The sequence below is a fragment of the Euleptes europaea genome, chromosome 1 (genome assembly GCF_029931775.1).
Source record: "Euleptes europaea isolate rEulEur1 chromosome 1, rEulEur1.hap1, whole genome shotgun sequence".
Taxonomy (NCBI): domain Eukaryota; kingdom Metazoa; phylum Chordata; class Lepidosauria; order Squamata; family Sphaerodactylidae; genus Euleptes; species Euleptes europaea.
This window is the reverse complement of record NC_079312.1, coordinates 114821394-114838073: the sequence shown is the minus strand read 5'-3', so window position 1 is coordinate 114838073 and position 16680 is coordinate 114821394. Positions and strand designations below refer to the sequence as shown.

Here is a 16680-nt window from a genome sequence, read left to right as displayed (position 1 = left end):
TTTTCCTGTTGACTAGTACCTGATTATAATCAGGCTTCTGCATTCTGAACCAGTTGAAGCTTCCAGGTCCTCTTTAAGGGCATCATCATACAGACCATATTACAGAAGCCCATGTAGTACAGTAAGGGTTACAAAAGTATGTGTTAGTGTTTTCAGGCTGGCTGAGTGTAAAAAGAGAAAAGAAAAAGGAGAGTTGGTAGACACAGTTTGGTAGAAGGCAGGCTTGGCCAATATATTCTTCAATAAGCACCCCAAGCTCTTAACTGCCTCTGCAAAAACAAATGACAAAAAACTAACTCCGTTCTATGTAAAACATATAGGTCCAGTGAACTGGACTCACCTTATTTTGCCTTAGTCACTTGACCATGGCCTTAAAGCATCCGTTCAGAACTGAAATGGGCATGTCTGGAGGTTCAGATAATAACATACAGAGTTGGGTGTCATCCACATACTGATGAACCTAATCCTCTAGACCTGTGTTGGCGAACCTATGGCACGGGTGCCACTTCCGGCACGCGTAGCCCTCTCTGCTGGCACACGTGGTTCCTCCAAGCCGCTGGCCTTTCCGGCTCTGCCCTGCCCCGGATGGGGGAGGCTGTAGCCCAGGGGTGGGGAATCTCCGACATCATTGGCGGTGGCCCCCGGACTCTCCCACAGAAGCCGCTGCCATTGCAGCCGCTGGCAGGCCGGGCTGGGTGGGGGCAGCTGTCAGCGGGGCAGGATTTTTTTTTCTTTTTTCTTTTCCCCTTCTTGTCCCCCTTCCCTTCTTCCGCCTTTGCAGCTGGTGCCTGATTGGGGAAGGCTTCTGGGCCCTTGTCCATTCCCCCCTCTCCCCCCTTCTCCCCTTGCATGCCTTCCTGCGCGCCGCCCAGCTGGCTGGTGGGCCTGAGCCACACCACCGCATTGTTGGCCTTCCTTGGGCTGCTCTGCCTCTCCTGCCCCTTCACCCTTCCTCTCCCAGCTCCTTCTCCCTCACCCAGGACCTGCCCCAGCCCTCCATGGGTGCGGGGTAGGACACCGAGCCTTCGCCGGAAGGATCTCCCAGCGCCCCGTGCGCTGCGGACTGTTCTGCGTGCACGCCCCCCCACTTCTCTGCTGAGGGAGGAGGTGGGGGCCGTGTGTGTGTGTGTGTGTGTGTGAGAGAGAGAGAGAGAGAGAGAGAGAGAGAGAGAGAGAAAGCAGGAAGGCTTTTCTGTCTCTGGCCACTCAAGCATGGGAGGTTTTGCCTTGGATTTGCCGCTCTGTAGATGCACATTTCCCCCATCCAAATTCTCAAAACTCATCAGTAAGTACCCATGCAGAGTTTTGAGAATCCAGATGGGGGAAATGTGCATCTGGAGAGTGGCAAATCCAAGGCAAAACCTCCCATGCATAAATGGCCTCTTTCTTTCTCTGTCTCCCTCCGTCCTTTTCTTTCCCTACTTTTCTTTCTCTCCCTCGCTCCATTTCTTTCTCCCTTTCTCTCGATTTCTCTCTTTCTCTCTTTCTTTCTTCCTTTCTCTCTCTCCCTCCCTCCCTCCCCTTTCCCCCTCCCTTCCCTTTCTCCCTCCCTTTCCTTCCTTCCTTCCTTCCTTCCTTCCTTCCTTCCTTCCTTCCTTCCTTCTTTCCCTCCAGCGGCTTCTTCGGCGCCCTCTGGGTCTGTGCGGGCGGAGGGGCGTGCAGTCCTATTCCACCTTTGAAGTGCCCACAAGCTATCCTCCAAACACCTTTCCATTTGTCTTGATATGTAGAGAGAAAACACTAAGGAACTAGTTTCCAATCTCCAGGTACTAGCTGGAGATCTCCTATTACAAGTGATCTCCAACCAATAGAGATCAGTTCCCCTGGAAAAAATTGCCACTTTGGCAATTGGACTCTATGGCACTGAAGTCCTTCCCCAAACCCCACCCTCCTCAGGCGCCACCCCAAAAACCTCCCACTCATGGCAAAGAGGAACTTGGCAACCCTAGCCTCTCCCTCTGGGCCCCCTCTGGGGGTGGTATTCAGGTTAAATTGCCGCATTGGCACTCGGCGATAAATAAGTGGGTTTGGGGTTGCAGTTTGGGCACTCGGTCTCTAAAAGGTTCGCCATCACTGCTCTAGACAATCTCATTCAGCAGCTTCACAAAAGGAGCAAAGAGTGTGAATGAGGCACTCTACAAGACTGCTATGGAGGAAACTCTTGTCCCAGTAGCCAAAAAAAGGGGGGGGGAGAAAAAAGACCCAAACCACTGAAGGTCTACTCCTCCAGTAACAACGATTTTATTCTAGCGGAAGCCTTGGTGGACAAGAAGCCGTATCATCAGTGGCCTGTAGTGAGTCAGACAAATAGCTGTATGAGGTTTTGGAGAAGAAAGTTATAAACAGCTGAGTCAAAGGGCCCTTTTACAGAGAACTATTTCAGAATGCTATTTATAGATATCCTGCATCCAGTGGTGCTTTGCCAGGTTCATGAAAATCATATGCAAATTATATTACATTTGGATTAACTGTGACCTGTGCACGCTCCTACTGCTTTCCTAGCGTGCGTCTTTGTGCTGAGCAGGTTGCCCTCCCTCGGTGAAAAGCTGTTGTTTGTCGGTCTTGGAGGTGGCGAGAGAAAAGAAGCAAGGTGGTCTGTCTGATTAGATCAGGTTCTGTGGGGCGAAGGAGCATGTACTCCTGACGGGAGAATTCTCAGAAGTAGAAAAGTTGTGCAGCTGTCAGAGCAATAGAAGGTGTTGTGCGGTGGTCCAGTCCTCAGGCCTAACTGCCAGAGCAACATGAGCTAGCTGTGGTTGCTTTGGATTCAGTAGGAGAGGAAGGAGATCCTAGAGACTTTAAACAGATTACTCGGGCTGCATCTCCATTAGCCACCTATCCTCCGATGTTGATCTTGGCATAGGTCAGTGTGTTAGACTCTTGTGCAATTGGACTCAGCTGATTAATTCCATAATCTGGATTCATGGAGTCTGACCAAAGGGACACAAATAGAAAATGCCTTCATAGGGTGCTAGTTTTTTTTTTTTTTTTAAGGAAGTGCTTTCAACTTGGTGTAATTTTTTGTGTGCAAAGAGTTGCTTTAACATCTGAGATGTAGTGTAATGATATCATACACTTTCCCTGGTAGCTTCTTCTCAATAAGTACCTCAGTGGTGCTAGTTTGTACTCTTGTTCAATTAAAGCTGACAACTCGGATGTGAAAGGAGTTGAAAGAGATTTCAGTATACTTTTTTCCTCCGAGGGCAGCTAGTACCAAAAAAAAAAAAAGCAAGAGTCTTTTAGTGGCCAGATGAAGGAGCTCCTCATGTTTCATTTTACAATGTGTGCTAGTAAAGGGTGGCGCATGTTAATAATTAAAACAAAAAAACCCAAAAACAAAACCCAGCCCATCCACCATCAGGGTTTTCTGCATCTTGGGGGACTCCCCAGGTATGCAAAAAAATTACCTTCATTTACAGACCGTTCTAATCCCTTCATAAAAATGCCTATCTGAACATTTCAGTTCTGCACATTCTGTGAAATGATAGAAGTGTGGAGGCCTTACTGATAGGGTTGCCAGGTCCCTCTTCGCCACCGGCAAGAGGTTTTTGGGGGCGGAGCCTGAGGAGGGCGGGGTTTGGGGAGGGGAGGGACTTCAGTGCCATAGAGTCCAATTGCCAAAGCGGCCATTTTCTCCAGGTGAACTGATCTCTGTCAACTGGAGATCAGTTGTAATAGCAGAAGATCTCCAGCTACTACCTGGAGGTTCTTACTGACCATCCCAGGCAGGTCATTCCACCAAGGTGGGAGCCACCACAGAGAGGGTGTGTGACTGAGCAGTTGGCGATTTTACCCATTTGTAGAGTGGCTGCTGTGCTGGGGCATAGAAGGAGAGGCAGTTTTTCAGTATGCAGACCGTTACAGGTTTTATAGATGATAACCAGAACCTTGAATTGAACCTGGTAACTGATCAGTAACCACTGGATCGTCCACGAGCTTTGGCATTCTTTATAAACTGGAGTGTCAGGGTTTTCTTTAAGGGCACATCCACATAGAGTACATTACAGTAGTCCAGCTTCGAGCTAACCTTTGCGTAGATCCATGTGGCCAGATCAGACAAATCAAGGTAGGGGGCCATCTTCTGAGCTAAGGAAGTTGAAAGAATGCCCCCACTTTTTAAACTGCTTAGCTTGTTTCTCCAGCAATAAAGCTGGATTCAGTATAACCCCCTAGGCCAGGGGTGTCGAACTCAATTGTTATGAGGGCTGGATATGACATAAATGTCACTTGGTCAGGCTGGGCCGGGCCTCACCAGCCCAGATTGAGACTGGGGAAGGTGGTTGCCTCGGCTGGCTTGCGGGCCGGATAAGAGCTCTCAAGGGGCCCAATCCGGCCCTCAGGACTTATGTTTGACACCCCTGCCCATGGCTCTTAAGTCAGGGAGTGTCAGCTGGATCACATCAAAAGAGGGGAGGTATAATGTCCTTCAGGACATCGACCTTCCTGACCAACATCTCTGTCTTGTCAGGATTGAGTTTCCACTTGTTCACTCTTCGCCATTTAACCCACAGCAGCAAGGCACTAGATCGGAACGTCTACAGCAGTTTGGATAAAGAGCTATAGAGCTGGCTTTGTAAACTGATGAAAGTTAATCAGAGGTGCCCTTTACAGTCCCCTGCTGTAAGGTCAAGCCTGTTCATCCAAAAGGCCTCCCCACCAGTGCCACTCAGACCATAAAATGGGTGGTCTGTTTTCAGAGCGCCATCACTGTGTATGGCGATTAGGGCTGCCAACCTACAGGTAGTAGCTGGAGACCTCCTGCTGTTACAACTGATCTCGAGCCGATAGAGATCAGTTCACCTGGAGAAAATGGACGCTTTGGCAATTGGATTCTATGGCATTGAAGTCCCTCCCCTCCCCAAACCCCACCCTCCTCAGGCTCCGCCCCTAAAACCTCCCGCCAGTGGCAAAGAGGGACTTGGCAACCCTATGTATGGCGCTTTTCTGGCTTGCTTGACAACTTGGTGAGGGGAAGGCGTTGAATGAATGCATACTTGAGCTTTGTGATCTCCAAATGGCTGTCAGGTAGGACAAGACACAGGATGTGATCACTGTTCCTTGACAGATGACATAGCTGGCACCTAGTGAGGATAAGTGATGCTTCAAAGATCATGCCTAAACACTGTAGCAGGACATTGGGGTTGGAGCTTAGTGCCATGAGCAAAGCACTCTAGGTCTTTTTGGATTTTAAACTACTCTACTCTGGAACTGCTAAATGAAATGAAACCAGGAAGCGGTAGGCATGGCAAAGTGCTTAAATTAACCGAAACACCAGCCCATGCCTTGGCTCCTTGGCGTCAAAGCTGTATGTAATCCTTCTGGTCAGCAAGAGTGGTTTAGACACGATCCTGCTCAGAAAAAGGGGGCAATTTCCCCTACCTTCCCAAACAAATCTTAAAACAGTGTAAACATCCACAGACATTCCCAAAATGGGGCATTGCTTGGATGGGGAAAGAAATGCAGGAAGTTGGGGTTGTCTCTTGGGCTTTAACAAATTTCCACTAGGGCTAGGTAAACATCCCTGTAGTAGAATGGTACCATGATGGACTGCATGGACTCCAAAGCCCACCTCTAGAAAAATTAAAACAATAGTGTGAGTATTTCTTCAAAGGAGCTCTTCAGACTGGATGATACTGAAAAATATGAGATTCAAATATTCAAAATGAGTAAATGCATGGTTCCATGTTAGGGCCAAAAGGAGAAAAAACCCTAATGTTACACATACCCTGACAGCATCTAAATTGGTTGTAGCTACCAAGATCGATAACTTGGGGTCATATTAGAAAGCAGGTCTGCTTAGTCCTCTGCAGCAGGGAAAAGGGGCAGATCTGATGCTGGACACTACTATACAAGTGACTGAAGCTGAAACAGCATGTATACCATTATACATGTATGGTGGGCATTCACTTAGAATACCATATGCAATTTTAGTGGGTTGGTGACTGAAATGTTCAGCCAAGCACTTTCTTGTTAAAGGACAGCTTATGGCTCATTTTAATGTGGTGTAAGTTTCGTACTCCAGAATGTCGGATGCATGAAGTGTTACGTGCGGTCGGCAGAGGGATTATCCACAAACAGGCAAGGTTTGACATGACTAGATATTGCTTCCATCTTTTGCGAGGTAAAGCGAATACCTACTCAGAGCTGATATGGACTACTTCCAATTGTTGATGAATGTATAGTGTACATAAATATGTAAGGAGGAACTTACTCTTTGTACTGCACTAACTACCTCAAGCCCTTATTGTGTCAGGTGTGATAGTATCAAGTCTGGATATGAATTCCAACTCAGAAGCTTCTTGCCAGATTCTTCCTTCAAAACATTTCTGCTGAAGTATTGCAACTTTTAAATCCAATTCTGAACGTTCAAGGAGATTGAAATGGGCCTCCACTGGTTTCCATTTGTTTAGATCTGATTTGTGTCCTTTGTTCTCTTGTACAAAGACTGTGTAGTGTAGGCAATGTAACAGGCAGAAGGGCCTTGCTAGGAATATTATAGCAAATCTAACACATTTATGATGGCATATGCTTTTATGAGCCAGATGTATGAAGTGTTACATTTATCATGAAGAAACACACAGCTACGAAAAGCACAAGGTGTGTGTGTAGGTGGGTGGGTGGGTGGGTGGAGGGGTTATTGCAAAGGGAGGCCGGGAGGCCCAGTTTCCCAGGGCAAGGTGTGTTGCATAACACTAAAGGGCACGGATGAAAACAAGATCCAGGCAAAAGGGTAAATGATCCTCTGTGTCTGGGGATCACTCCCAACCTTTGATGTAAGAAATATATTGTTGCATAAGCTTTCATGAGCCAGAGGCCAAACACACTCTCACTCATTGTTTTAGCTTAGAAGTTACAAGTATGGGGCACATGAGTATCTTCTTTCCCCCCTCCACCTGGTAGCCCCCATCACCTTTTCCTCCCACCAGCTTACATTTGTCTCCACCCCCAGGTCTTTAGCTGTCCATCCCCATAGCAACCTCTTCCCTTTTTTCTTCTCTCTCATTCAACTATTTGCCTTTTCTTTTCTCCTCCCTTCAGCTTCTTGACCTCTTGTCTTTTCCTGTTTTTCCCCCTCCCCTCCATCCATTTTTTCCTGTTAGCCTTTGACTGACAGAAATCAGAGCTTGTACTGTATTGCGGTGGTTGCCTAGCAACCCCCAAAATTGCCCCTGGGATCTCAGAATGTAGTCTCACAAGATTTCACTGGGCCTTCATCTTATAAACCAGCAAATGTCGCTTCTATTTCTTGGGGAGGTTAATCTCTCCACACCCCCACTCATTTTAGATATATAATTTTAGATTTTTCTGCAGACTTAGGGCTTCCCAGGCTTTGTTGGAAAATCCCTCCTGTCTATCCCTGGCTCCATTGCATGGGTTTTTGGATCCATATCCCAGGACCTGGTTCTAAATTAAACATAATGATAAATGCCTGAACAATGCAATATAATGAGGAGCAATCTCTTTCTGAAAGTATAGGAACCTGAGGTCATTCAGTAGCTTGATAGGCAGGTTTGGGGCAATGAAAGTGAGGCTTGTTTCCACGTATTGCATAATCAGATTATGGAACTGGTGGCCACTGACCTTAGAGTACACGTAAATGTAGCTCTGTCTCCCATCAGTGGCTGTTAGCAATGATTCGTGCAGGCAGTGTATCTCTGTTTGCCGAAGACTGGAGTTAATCTCAAGAAAATGCCCTGTGGAGCAAACCCCAAGATCCATCTGCTTCTGCATATAGTTTGTCACAGTGGGATAGTGTTCAGATGTGCACTGCTCCTGGTCATGGACATTCAATCTAACTGTTGTAGCTCTAAACAGAGGACAGCTCTTGCTCTGGCGGTGTGTTTTCCAGGGTATTTGGCTGACCACTGGAGACAGAACGTGGACTGAGGTGGATCTTTGGTCTGATCTAGCAAGGCCTTATGCTGCCTACTGTCTCCCCAAAGGGTAGGGTTGCCAGATCCAGGCTGGGAAATACCTGGTGATTTTTAGGGGTGGAGCCTGAGGAGGGTGGGGTTTGGGGGAGGGTAGAGACATCAATGGGGGTACTGCCATAGAGTCCATCTTCAAAAGCGGCCATTTTCTCCAGGTGAACTGGTCTCTGTAGCCTGGAGATCGGCAACCCTACCAAGCGGCCTCCATAATAATATCAGTGTAGAGGAAAGAGAAACTCGTGAGAACACAGAAACCAGCCATCCTGTTCTAGCCCTTAAAACGTACAGAGGGTTAGTGTTCGGTTGGGCACTTGGTGTGACTTGGGAGTGGCCGGGCTCCTGAGGGTCAAATCGGATTAGATTGCAGCACTCAGCCTGGCCTTGCGGTGTGCGATGCTCTCTTGCAGCTTATATGGGAGGCTAGTTTCCTCGGGATGGGGCTGGGGAAGAGGCCCCTGCTGCCCTTCCAGAGGGCCACGTGGAAGCCCGAGCGTGGCGCTGGGGTGCCCTGAGAAGGGAAAAGGACACTCCGCTCCCCGCTGACGTGGCAGTGGAAATCTCCGCAAGGGGTGAGGAGGAAGTCGGGACTGGTGCAGGAAGGCAGAAGCTTCTGGGGACCGCAAGACCTATGGATATAATAGGAGGCAAAAAAGAAAAGTAGGTCAGACAGGCTGAGCTGCAGCTCCGCATCTGCTTGTGTGCGTGCCTCGGGGAAAATCCAGCAGCTCTGCTGCAGTGTGAAGGGATGGGGCGGGAGGCCTGCTGTAGCCAGAACATCTCCCCCTTCCACACACAGCCACACATACCCCAGCAATATTCCACGAGTGGAAGGCACCTGGCCTGTGGGAGAAGGGGGGCTAGGCCAATACTAGCCACATTTCCTTATTTCAGCTGCTCCTCCATTTTTCTGTCTCTTGGATTTTGTGCTGGAAGGAACCGCTTTGAAACCGTTTCTAGTGGTTGCAGAGATGGTCCAAACTCTTCTGTAGAGAGTTGAATGACTCCAGGGAAAGGGGCTGGGAGCCGGGAGTTCTTGGATCAGCCTACAGTTTTGCAGCTGCCAGTGAAGGCCTCATGCAAAGTGAGGATGGCTGGAAAATACCTGTTTGGTCCATTGTGCATTGTGTTCATTTTAAGCGAATGCGTGATGTGTTTGGCCTGTGTGTGTTAGGGTTGCCAAGTCCCTCTTTGCCACCGGCGGGAGATTTTTTGGGAGGCAGAACCTGAGGAGGGCGGGGTTTGGGGAAGGGAGGGACTTCAATGCCATAGAGTCCAAAGGCCAAAGCGGCCATTTTCTCCAGGTGAACAGATCTCTTTCGGCTGGAGATCAGTTGTAATAGCAGGAGATCTCCAGCTAGTACCTGGAAGTTGGCAACCCGTGTGTGTGTGTGTGTGTGTGTGTGTGTGTGTGTAGGATTAACAGAGGCCCTTGAGAGCTTTGTTAGGACTGCTCTTTAGACACTGGGGGTGGGTGGGAATATGGTTAGTGGTTTGGAGGTTCTCCCCTTTCAGCAAGAGGAATCAATCCCGGGTTGTGTAGATGGACTTCCTCTGCTAAAGAAGCAAGACCCCCTTCACTTTGCTCTGGCATTTGCCATCTGCAAACTTTACTCCTAACAGAATAGCAGTGGGGATGCAGGTAAGGGCCTCTGATCTCCGTGCAGGATATGCCGTTTAGGAGAGTAGAGCTTTTGCTACCTTAAGTCCTTGGGATGTCAGCCTTGGGAATTCTTGACAAAAAATTATTTAATCTGGAAAACCCCAAGTGTTGTGAACCAGGGAGGCAGGGTAAATGTTAACGTTTGCATAATATGCAGAATCAGCATGGGATGATTTGATCAGTTTTAATCAGACAACTTTACTTAATTAACTGATTAGGTTGTGGGCTCCAGAATCTACACAAGTGGGAACAGCATGAGGTGCTTTCCTTTCACTGCTCTGTTGTGCACTTAGAACAGGAGGGGAAGAGTCATGCAGGGCTGCCAAGAGGAGGTCTAGGGGGGCCCTAGTTTCAGGGTGAGACGGCTGTAGAAGTGAGCAAATTATGTGGCTTGTTTTCATGTGATGTTGGGGTTAAGTCAGTGTGGTGTTGGGGGGGTGAGGGAATCTTTTTCTGTGGGCCATTGGTGGCACCCTTGGATTCATGGGGTGGATCTTGAGGGGATGGTCTAGGGAGCTCTGAAGAAAGAGAAACTTTCTCCTTCTGAACATCCTGTTAACTCTAACCCTTTCCCAGGTGTTGCTTCCACCTTTTGAAGGCTCCCCCCTCAAAGGTTGCCAATCTCCAGGTAGTAGCTGGAGATCTCCCACTATTACAACTGATCTCCAGCTAATAGAGATCATCAGTTTCCCTGGAGAAAATGACCGCTTGGGCAATTGGACTCCATGGCATTGAAGCCCCTCCCCAAACCACGCCCTCCTCAGGCTCTACCTCCAAAATCTCCAGATATTTCCCAACCTGGAGCTGGCAACCCTGTGCTCCCCCACCCCCCCCCCGGTAATCATGAAGGATAGAAACTTTCTAATCAAAAACAGTCCTGCTTAGCTGGATGTTTGTTCCTCTAGTTAAGACAGTCTTTCTCTGGGTAAGATCTTTTACTGTAAAAATATGGTGGGACACTGAGTACTTTCTTGGTTCGATACATCGCTATGCACCTTCTTCTTTGAACTAGTACTTTGAAATAGTGTTTTGTGGCTTGGAAAACCCGACCATACCATTTGCGGATCATCTGAGGGAACAGGAGCTGAGGGAGCCAGCCGTGGGGGAACCTATGTGGAGCTTGCTCGGACTCCAGGCAGCTGCTCTTAGATATGCCCAAGACTGGCTCCCAGGATTCTCTTGTGTGCATGGGGCTGGGCTCTAAACTTGAGTCATTATAGTGAGGCAGTTGGAGCAGTTCCTCAGTGGAACAGGCTTCCTCGGGAGGTGGGGAGTTCTCCTTCCCTGGAGGTTTTTAAGCAGAGGCTAGAGGGCCATCTGTCAGCAATGTTGATTCGATGACCTTAGGCAGATCATGAGAGGGAGGGCATCTTGGGTGTCTTCTGGGCATGGAGTAGGGGTCACTGGGTGTGTGTGTGTGGGGAGGTAGTTGTGAATTTCCTGCATTGTGCAGGAGGTTGGACTAGATGACCCGGTGGTCCCTTCCAACTCTATGATTCTATGCATTGACTCAGCCTGCTGGCTGTTGCTTGGCTGTATGCAGGTCATCAGTGGGCTGGCCTGTTTTCAGAATGGGTCATGTAGTGGGGGATGCATTTCCATGAACGGCTACCGTGAGGCTGGGCTTATGCTTAAAGTGTGGGTCCTGAATCTTGATTGATTCTACCACCACCACCACCCAGCTTGCTAGGTGTTGGCCAGAAAGGCCTGTGCGTGACTGAATCTTCCTCAGGATTATATTTTTGGACGGCGCTCTTGAAAATAAGTTCCAAAAGAATTTGGGGAGATTTGACATGAGCAACTTTTAAGGGGAGGACGTTGGCTTGAAGCACATGCAGCTTTTCTCTCTGAAAGACCGTTGTACCAAACACGAGAACTGCCTTTTGAACTCTGGATAGCTCTTTCTGCAAAGGAAATAAGGACCAGCTGATGTGCACAATGAGCACCTCTGCTCTCAGCCCTCACGTTTTTAATTCTGTCGAAACATCAACCTTCCATCTCCAAAGGCTTTGTTTTTAAGGGCTTGGATTCGGCAAGGAGAGCACGGGTCCTCTGCCTCCCTCCATGAAGGTTTAGCATTCACTTGCTCTGTTATGTGGCTGGGAACCCTCTGTGGGTTGAAGCTGTATGCGGCCCGTAGGGATTGGGCATGTTGTTTTAGTTCATCTGGTCCCCAAAATAAAAGGTAAAGGTAAAGGTCCCCTGTGCAAGCACTGGGTCATTCCTGACCCATGGGGTGACGTCACAAAATGAGCAATCTATTAATAGCCCCAAAGACAAGCAGCCATGGTCTAGATCAGGGATTGGCTAGATTTTTATTCCTGGGGTCACATTATTCTCCGAACTCGGACTGGAGCCCCAGGTAGTCTAATAGTAGATACCTCAGAATCATAGAGTTGGAAGGGACCACCAGGGCCATCAAGTCCACCCCCCTGCACAATGCAGGAAATTCACAACTAACTCCCCTCTCCACACCCCTAGTGACCAGAAGGTGACCAAGATGCCCTTCCTCTCATCATCTGCCTAAGGTCACAGAATCAGCATTGCTGACAGATGGCCATCTAACCTCTTCTTAAAAACCTCCAGGGAAGGAGAGCTTACCACCTCCAGAGGAAGCCTGTTCCACTGAGGAACCTAAACCTCTACCCAAGTAGCTTTCTAAATGGTTCTGCAAAGTGCAACTATTACCTGTGTAGAAAAGCCCTCAAGAACACAGCTTTGCATAGTTTTTGGGAAGCCAGGAGAGTGGCAACCTTCCTGACCTCATCAGGCACTCCCACCCACCCTGTACCAGTTCTGCCAAGCAAGTTCTACATCCCAAGCCCCATTCCATTAGAAGTAGTACGGACTTCTAATTTTTAATTTGTAAAAAGTTCTACCCTACCTTTCCAACAAACAGACCTTGCAGCATCAATTAAAAGAGCAATAAAACGTACCTTTAGAAAGTCATAGGCCAGTAGTTGCATACTGATGGAACAGACAAAAGCAGAAAAACAGCTGTCTTAAGTTCAGTCAGTAGACCCGCCAGAGGCCAGAGATGGAACACGAGCCAGCCAGTGGCCATTGCTGATCTAAAGTCTCATGGCTGAGTCCAAAGGAGAGTTTGTGCTTGCTTTCTAGGAAATGGGGGCTGCATGGAAAAACATCCTAGCGGCTAGCTGCACCTTGTGGCATCTCTGCTGGGGCTGAATCCTGCATTCCTGGCAATTCCTCTCCCCCTCCCCCCCCCAAAAAAAAAGAAAGAAAGAAGTTGGTAGGGGTGAAAAGGGAATCTGGCCTCCCAGTGAAGTTTCTCCGAGCTCTAAAGAGTGTTTAGCAGCCCAGGGCATGAAGCATCACTCTGTTCTTAATGCTGTTTCCCTACCTTTGCTTGCTTACAGTGAAGGAGTTTCTAGCCAAAGCCAAAGAAGAGTTCCTCAAGAAATGGGAAAACCCATCACAGGTACTGTACCCAGCCTCTTCACCTTTTATCCTCCTAGAAGCAATCTAGATCTTGTCGCTCCTTTTCTAAATCCTTCGGCCTGATTTTAAAATGGAGCTGGGAGTTTGTCACCAAACGAGACACACCTCTGTAGGGTTTTGTTTAGCCGGCATTGCACTTGAATCCAGTTATCCGGTCTCTGACCTGTACAGCGTCAGGGATCCACTGTCCAAGGGCCTGCTTCGTTGGTGGTGCTGCTGCGCAAGACACCCTTCGTTGCCTCAATTTAAACATGTTGCTGGTTTCACAGAAGCACACGGCACTCAGCCGGGGGAAGGGGGTGGAATCACTTTAGTTACAGCAGAAAAGTCTTGATGCTGTGGTTCTGCTAACCTGTCCTGCCGGGCAAATAAGGACTTAGAAATAGACCCTTGCAATCCTCAGTTTGTTCTAGAGGGGCCACTTTGAAGACACGTTTTGCAGATTGTAGCTGGAGTGGGAGAGAATCCAGGTTGGAAACAGAGAGTATTTGACCACAGGAGAGCCAGATTGGGAATACATTGCTTGTGCATTTCTAGGACTGTTTGGCAGATCTCTTTGGGAACATGAACGGCAAAAAATTTGCCAGTTTTGGTAAGGCTTCGGTAGACAAGGGGGGCATATTAAAGTGTCCAAATTACTCCAGCAGGCAGATTCTGTTGTCCGTTAGAAGGAAGGATGAAAAGTCCATAGCTCAGAGAACCAGCGTGGTGTGGTTAAAAGTGGTGGTTTGGAATGGTAGAGTCTGATCTGGAGAACCGGGTTTGATTCCCCACTCCTCCACTTGAGCAGTGGAGGCTAATCTGGTGAACTGGATTTGTTTCCCCACTCTTCCACATGAAGCCAGCTGGGTGACCTTGGGCAAGTCACACTCTCTCAGCCTTACCTACCTCACAGGGTGTCTGTTGTGGGGAGGGGAAGGGAAGGTTTGAGTCCCCCTGGTTTGAGTCCCCCTTAAGTAGTAGAGAAAGTTGGCATATAAAAGCCAACTCTTCTTCTTCTTCTTATACTCCTGCCTAAATGTTAGCAGGCTTTATACTACCGGCAGAGGAAAGAACCTCTGTGTCACCCCAACTGTGAGCAGTATTTTCTTCCTTGCAACTTCTAAAATGTGCCTGGCTGTTTCACTAAGAGGCCCAGTATTTTAGCATCTCAACCCCACGAGGTGGCCGTCCAAAAATCATGGCAACCGCACAGGTATGTAAATTGGTCCTGAAATGTGGGGTGCTGTCGCTTTTTGGCTTGTTTGTGATCTTTTATCTAAAGGTGCTGTTACCTCTAGATACGTTTTGCAATAAGTGTAATTTTTTGGCTCTTCACTATCCGAACAGGCCTTCTGCATTGACTCCTTGTTGCCTGCTCCTAGTTTATTACAGACAGTGTGGTAAAGATGCTGGCAGCTAGACATTTTTTGTGGCTAGAGTTGGGTTTTTCTGCAGACAGCACATGGCCCCCTCTCTAAAATCTTTGTCTCTTGCACCCTCTGGTGGTAAAATGACAACTTTCTCAAACCCCAAGAACACAGTAGGCAATGTTGGGCGGGGAGGGGGGGTTTGGCATTTCCCAAGCCTGTTCCTTTCTGAGAATAAATGCTGCCCCAGCGTGGCATCAGAGCACATGATGCTTCCTGAAGGGTGGGTCGTCTTTTAGGAGAAACTAGTCGTCCTGCATCTTGAGCCCTCCTGGCTATTTAAATAAAGACTCAAATTTTGAACACGGTGGCGTTCAGCCAGACAGCTCTCAGCAGATTTTTCTCCCTCCCCTTTTCTGATCCCTTTCTTCCTTTTGCAGAACACTTCCAGCCTGGACCACTTCGAGCGGCTCAAGACCCTGGGTACAGGCTCATTTGGGCGGGTGATGCTTGTGAAGCACAAGGATACTGGCAATTACTTTGCCATGAAGATTCTCGACAAGCAAAAAGTGAGTCTGGACCTGCCAGTCTGCAAAATGTATGTTTTGAGGGGAGAGAGGGGCAGCGGAGTGGAGAGGGTGGATCTCTGGCTGACTTCCTTCCTGTCCTGCAGGTTGTCAAACTGAAACAGATTGAGCACACCCTCAATGAAAAGCGCATACTCCAGGCTGTGAACTTCCCATTCCTTGTCAAGCTAGAGTATTCTTTCAAGGTATGGGTGCTTTTCCCCCCTTTTCTTTCTCAGTCTCGGGGTCTCTGTAATTCTGAAGCAACAAAAGGGTTTGGCTCTAAGCATGTAAATGGAAAGGAACCTTTAAAAATGTACACAGCGGCTCAACCCCTATTGTGGACAGTACACAATGGGAAATCCTGCTGGTCCCATACAGAGAGGAAGCGAGAGGTTCCTTCCTATCTTCTGTCCAATAATGTGGTCCTTGACAATAGTGTCAACAGATTATTAAGGCTACCTCTATATTGGGGCATTAAAATGCCCCCCCCCCCACTATAGCAAGCAGCTGCAAATGGGGTGGAAACAGGCAGGAACAGTGTCCACACATACCCTTTTCCTGTTCTCCTTGCTGTTGCCCCCCTCCCCCTTTTCTGCACATGCCCCAAAGCACAGGAATTATGGCACATTCAGCACCCCTCCCACAGCTCAGAATCCCCTCTTCCCCTCCCTTTTCCCTATCAAGCTGCATTGTGTAGAACGGTTTAGCCAAGAAAAGAAAAAAAGCTCTTCGAAGGGCTAAGGGGAGGGGGATTTTGAAAGTCGAGCTTAGTTCTGCCCTACCCTCATCCCCGTAGCAGCTGCAGGTAGGGTGTCCAGATAGATGTCTGCCTGCAGTTTCCCCTTCACATCGGGACTCCCCCCCCCTCTTCTCCTCTGGATTAAAGGGAGAGAAAAACCAGAATCCAGATGAGTCATGGCCAGATCAGGCACATCTTCTGGATGCGCTCTTTACTGTGGGCTTCCTTCTGCCTATGCAGGGAAAAACCCATATGTGGAAGCAGCAAAATTCTCACCCAGAATAAAGTGTGAGCAGGTATGAATGTAAGCTGCCTTGCATAAGTTATTTCAATTACAGGGCTTCCCCTGCAGGCTTTGGGGGTGAGTGTTACTCAGAAGTCCCCCTGATGTCTGTGAGATATATTTCCAACTACATACATTTAGGACTGCAGGTGTTACGCCCCTGGCTACATGTATAGCTCATCCCCTTGGTTGTACTAACATATACTAGTGCCATGTATTAATTATACTATATATAAAGTGGCCATTAAATATCGTTTAAAGCTACACTAGCTTTGCCATAACAGGAACAGACCTTGGAACAGAACATGAAGAATAGGACTGTGTCTATTATGGAAAAACAATTTTATAGCAAACAAACAGTCAAAGCTTTGCGCACATGAAATGCGCCTGCGTATCCAGGTTTTGAAGGGCTTCCTTTTTCTGTGGTTGTTGTAAGGTGGTGGAGAGCAATGGGCAAGGCAAGGAGCATGGATATTGCAGGGAAGTTAAGAAACAGGAGCCAGGGGAAAGGAACGTGGTGCTGAAGTGCTGGGACCTGTGGTTTGATGTCTCCTGGTTCCTAGGCCTTGTCTGAATGTTTTGAAGATTTTTTTCTGTGCAACTAAAAAGGCCAGATGTTTGTTTTTAAAAGTAAGTCCTTGGGATACTGAGTTATGTGCCAGACGCAGGATTCTCTCCCCGCACCCC

At 48.2% G+C, this 16680-nt stretch overlaps 1 protein-coding gene across 3 annotated transcripts in view; it reads left to right on the top strand.

Annotated features, from left to right (window-relative positions):
* The window catches only part of PRKACA (protein kinase cAMP-activated catalytic subunit alpha), a 75744-nt gene that overhangs the window by 38818 nt on the left and 20246 nt on the right, over positions 1–16680 (top strand). For all 3 annotated transcript variants that reach the window (XM_056853548.1, XM_056853555.1, XM_056853540.1), the window contains 3 exons: positions 12972–13033; positions 14843–14971; positions 15076–15174. In XM_056853548.1, the coding sequence (XP_056709526.1) occupies positions 12972–13033; positions 14843–14971; positions 15076–15174 (290 nt within the window). The remainder of the gene's footprint in view (positions 1–12971; positions 13034–14842; positions 14972–15075; positions 15175–16680) is intronic.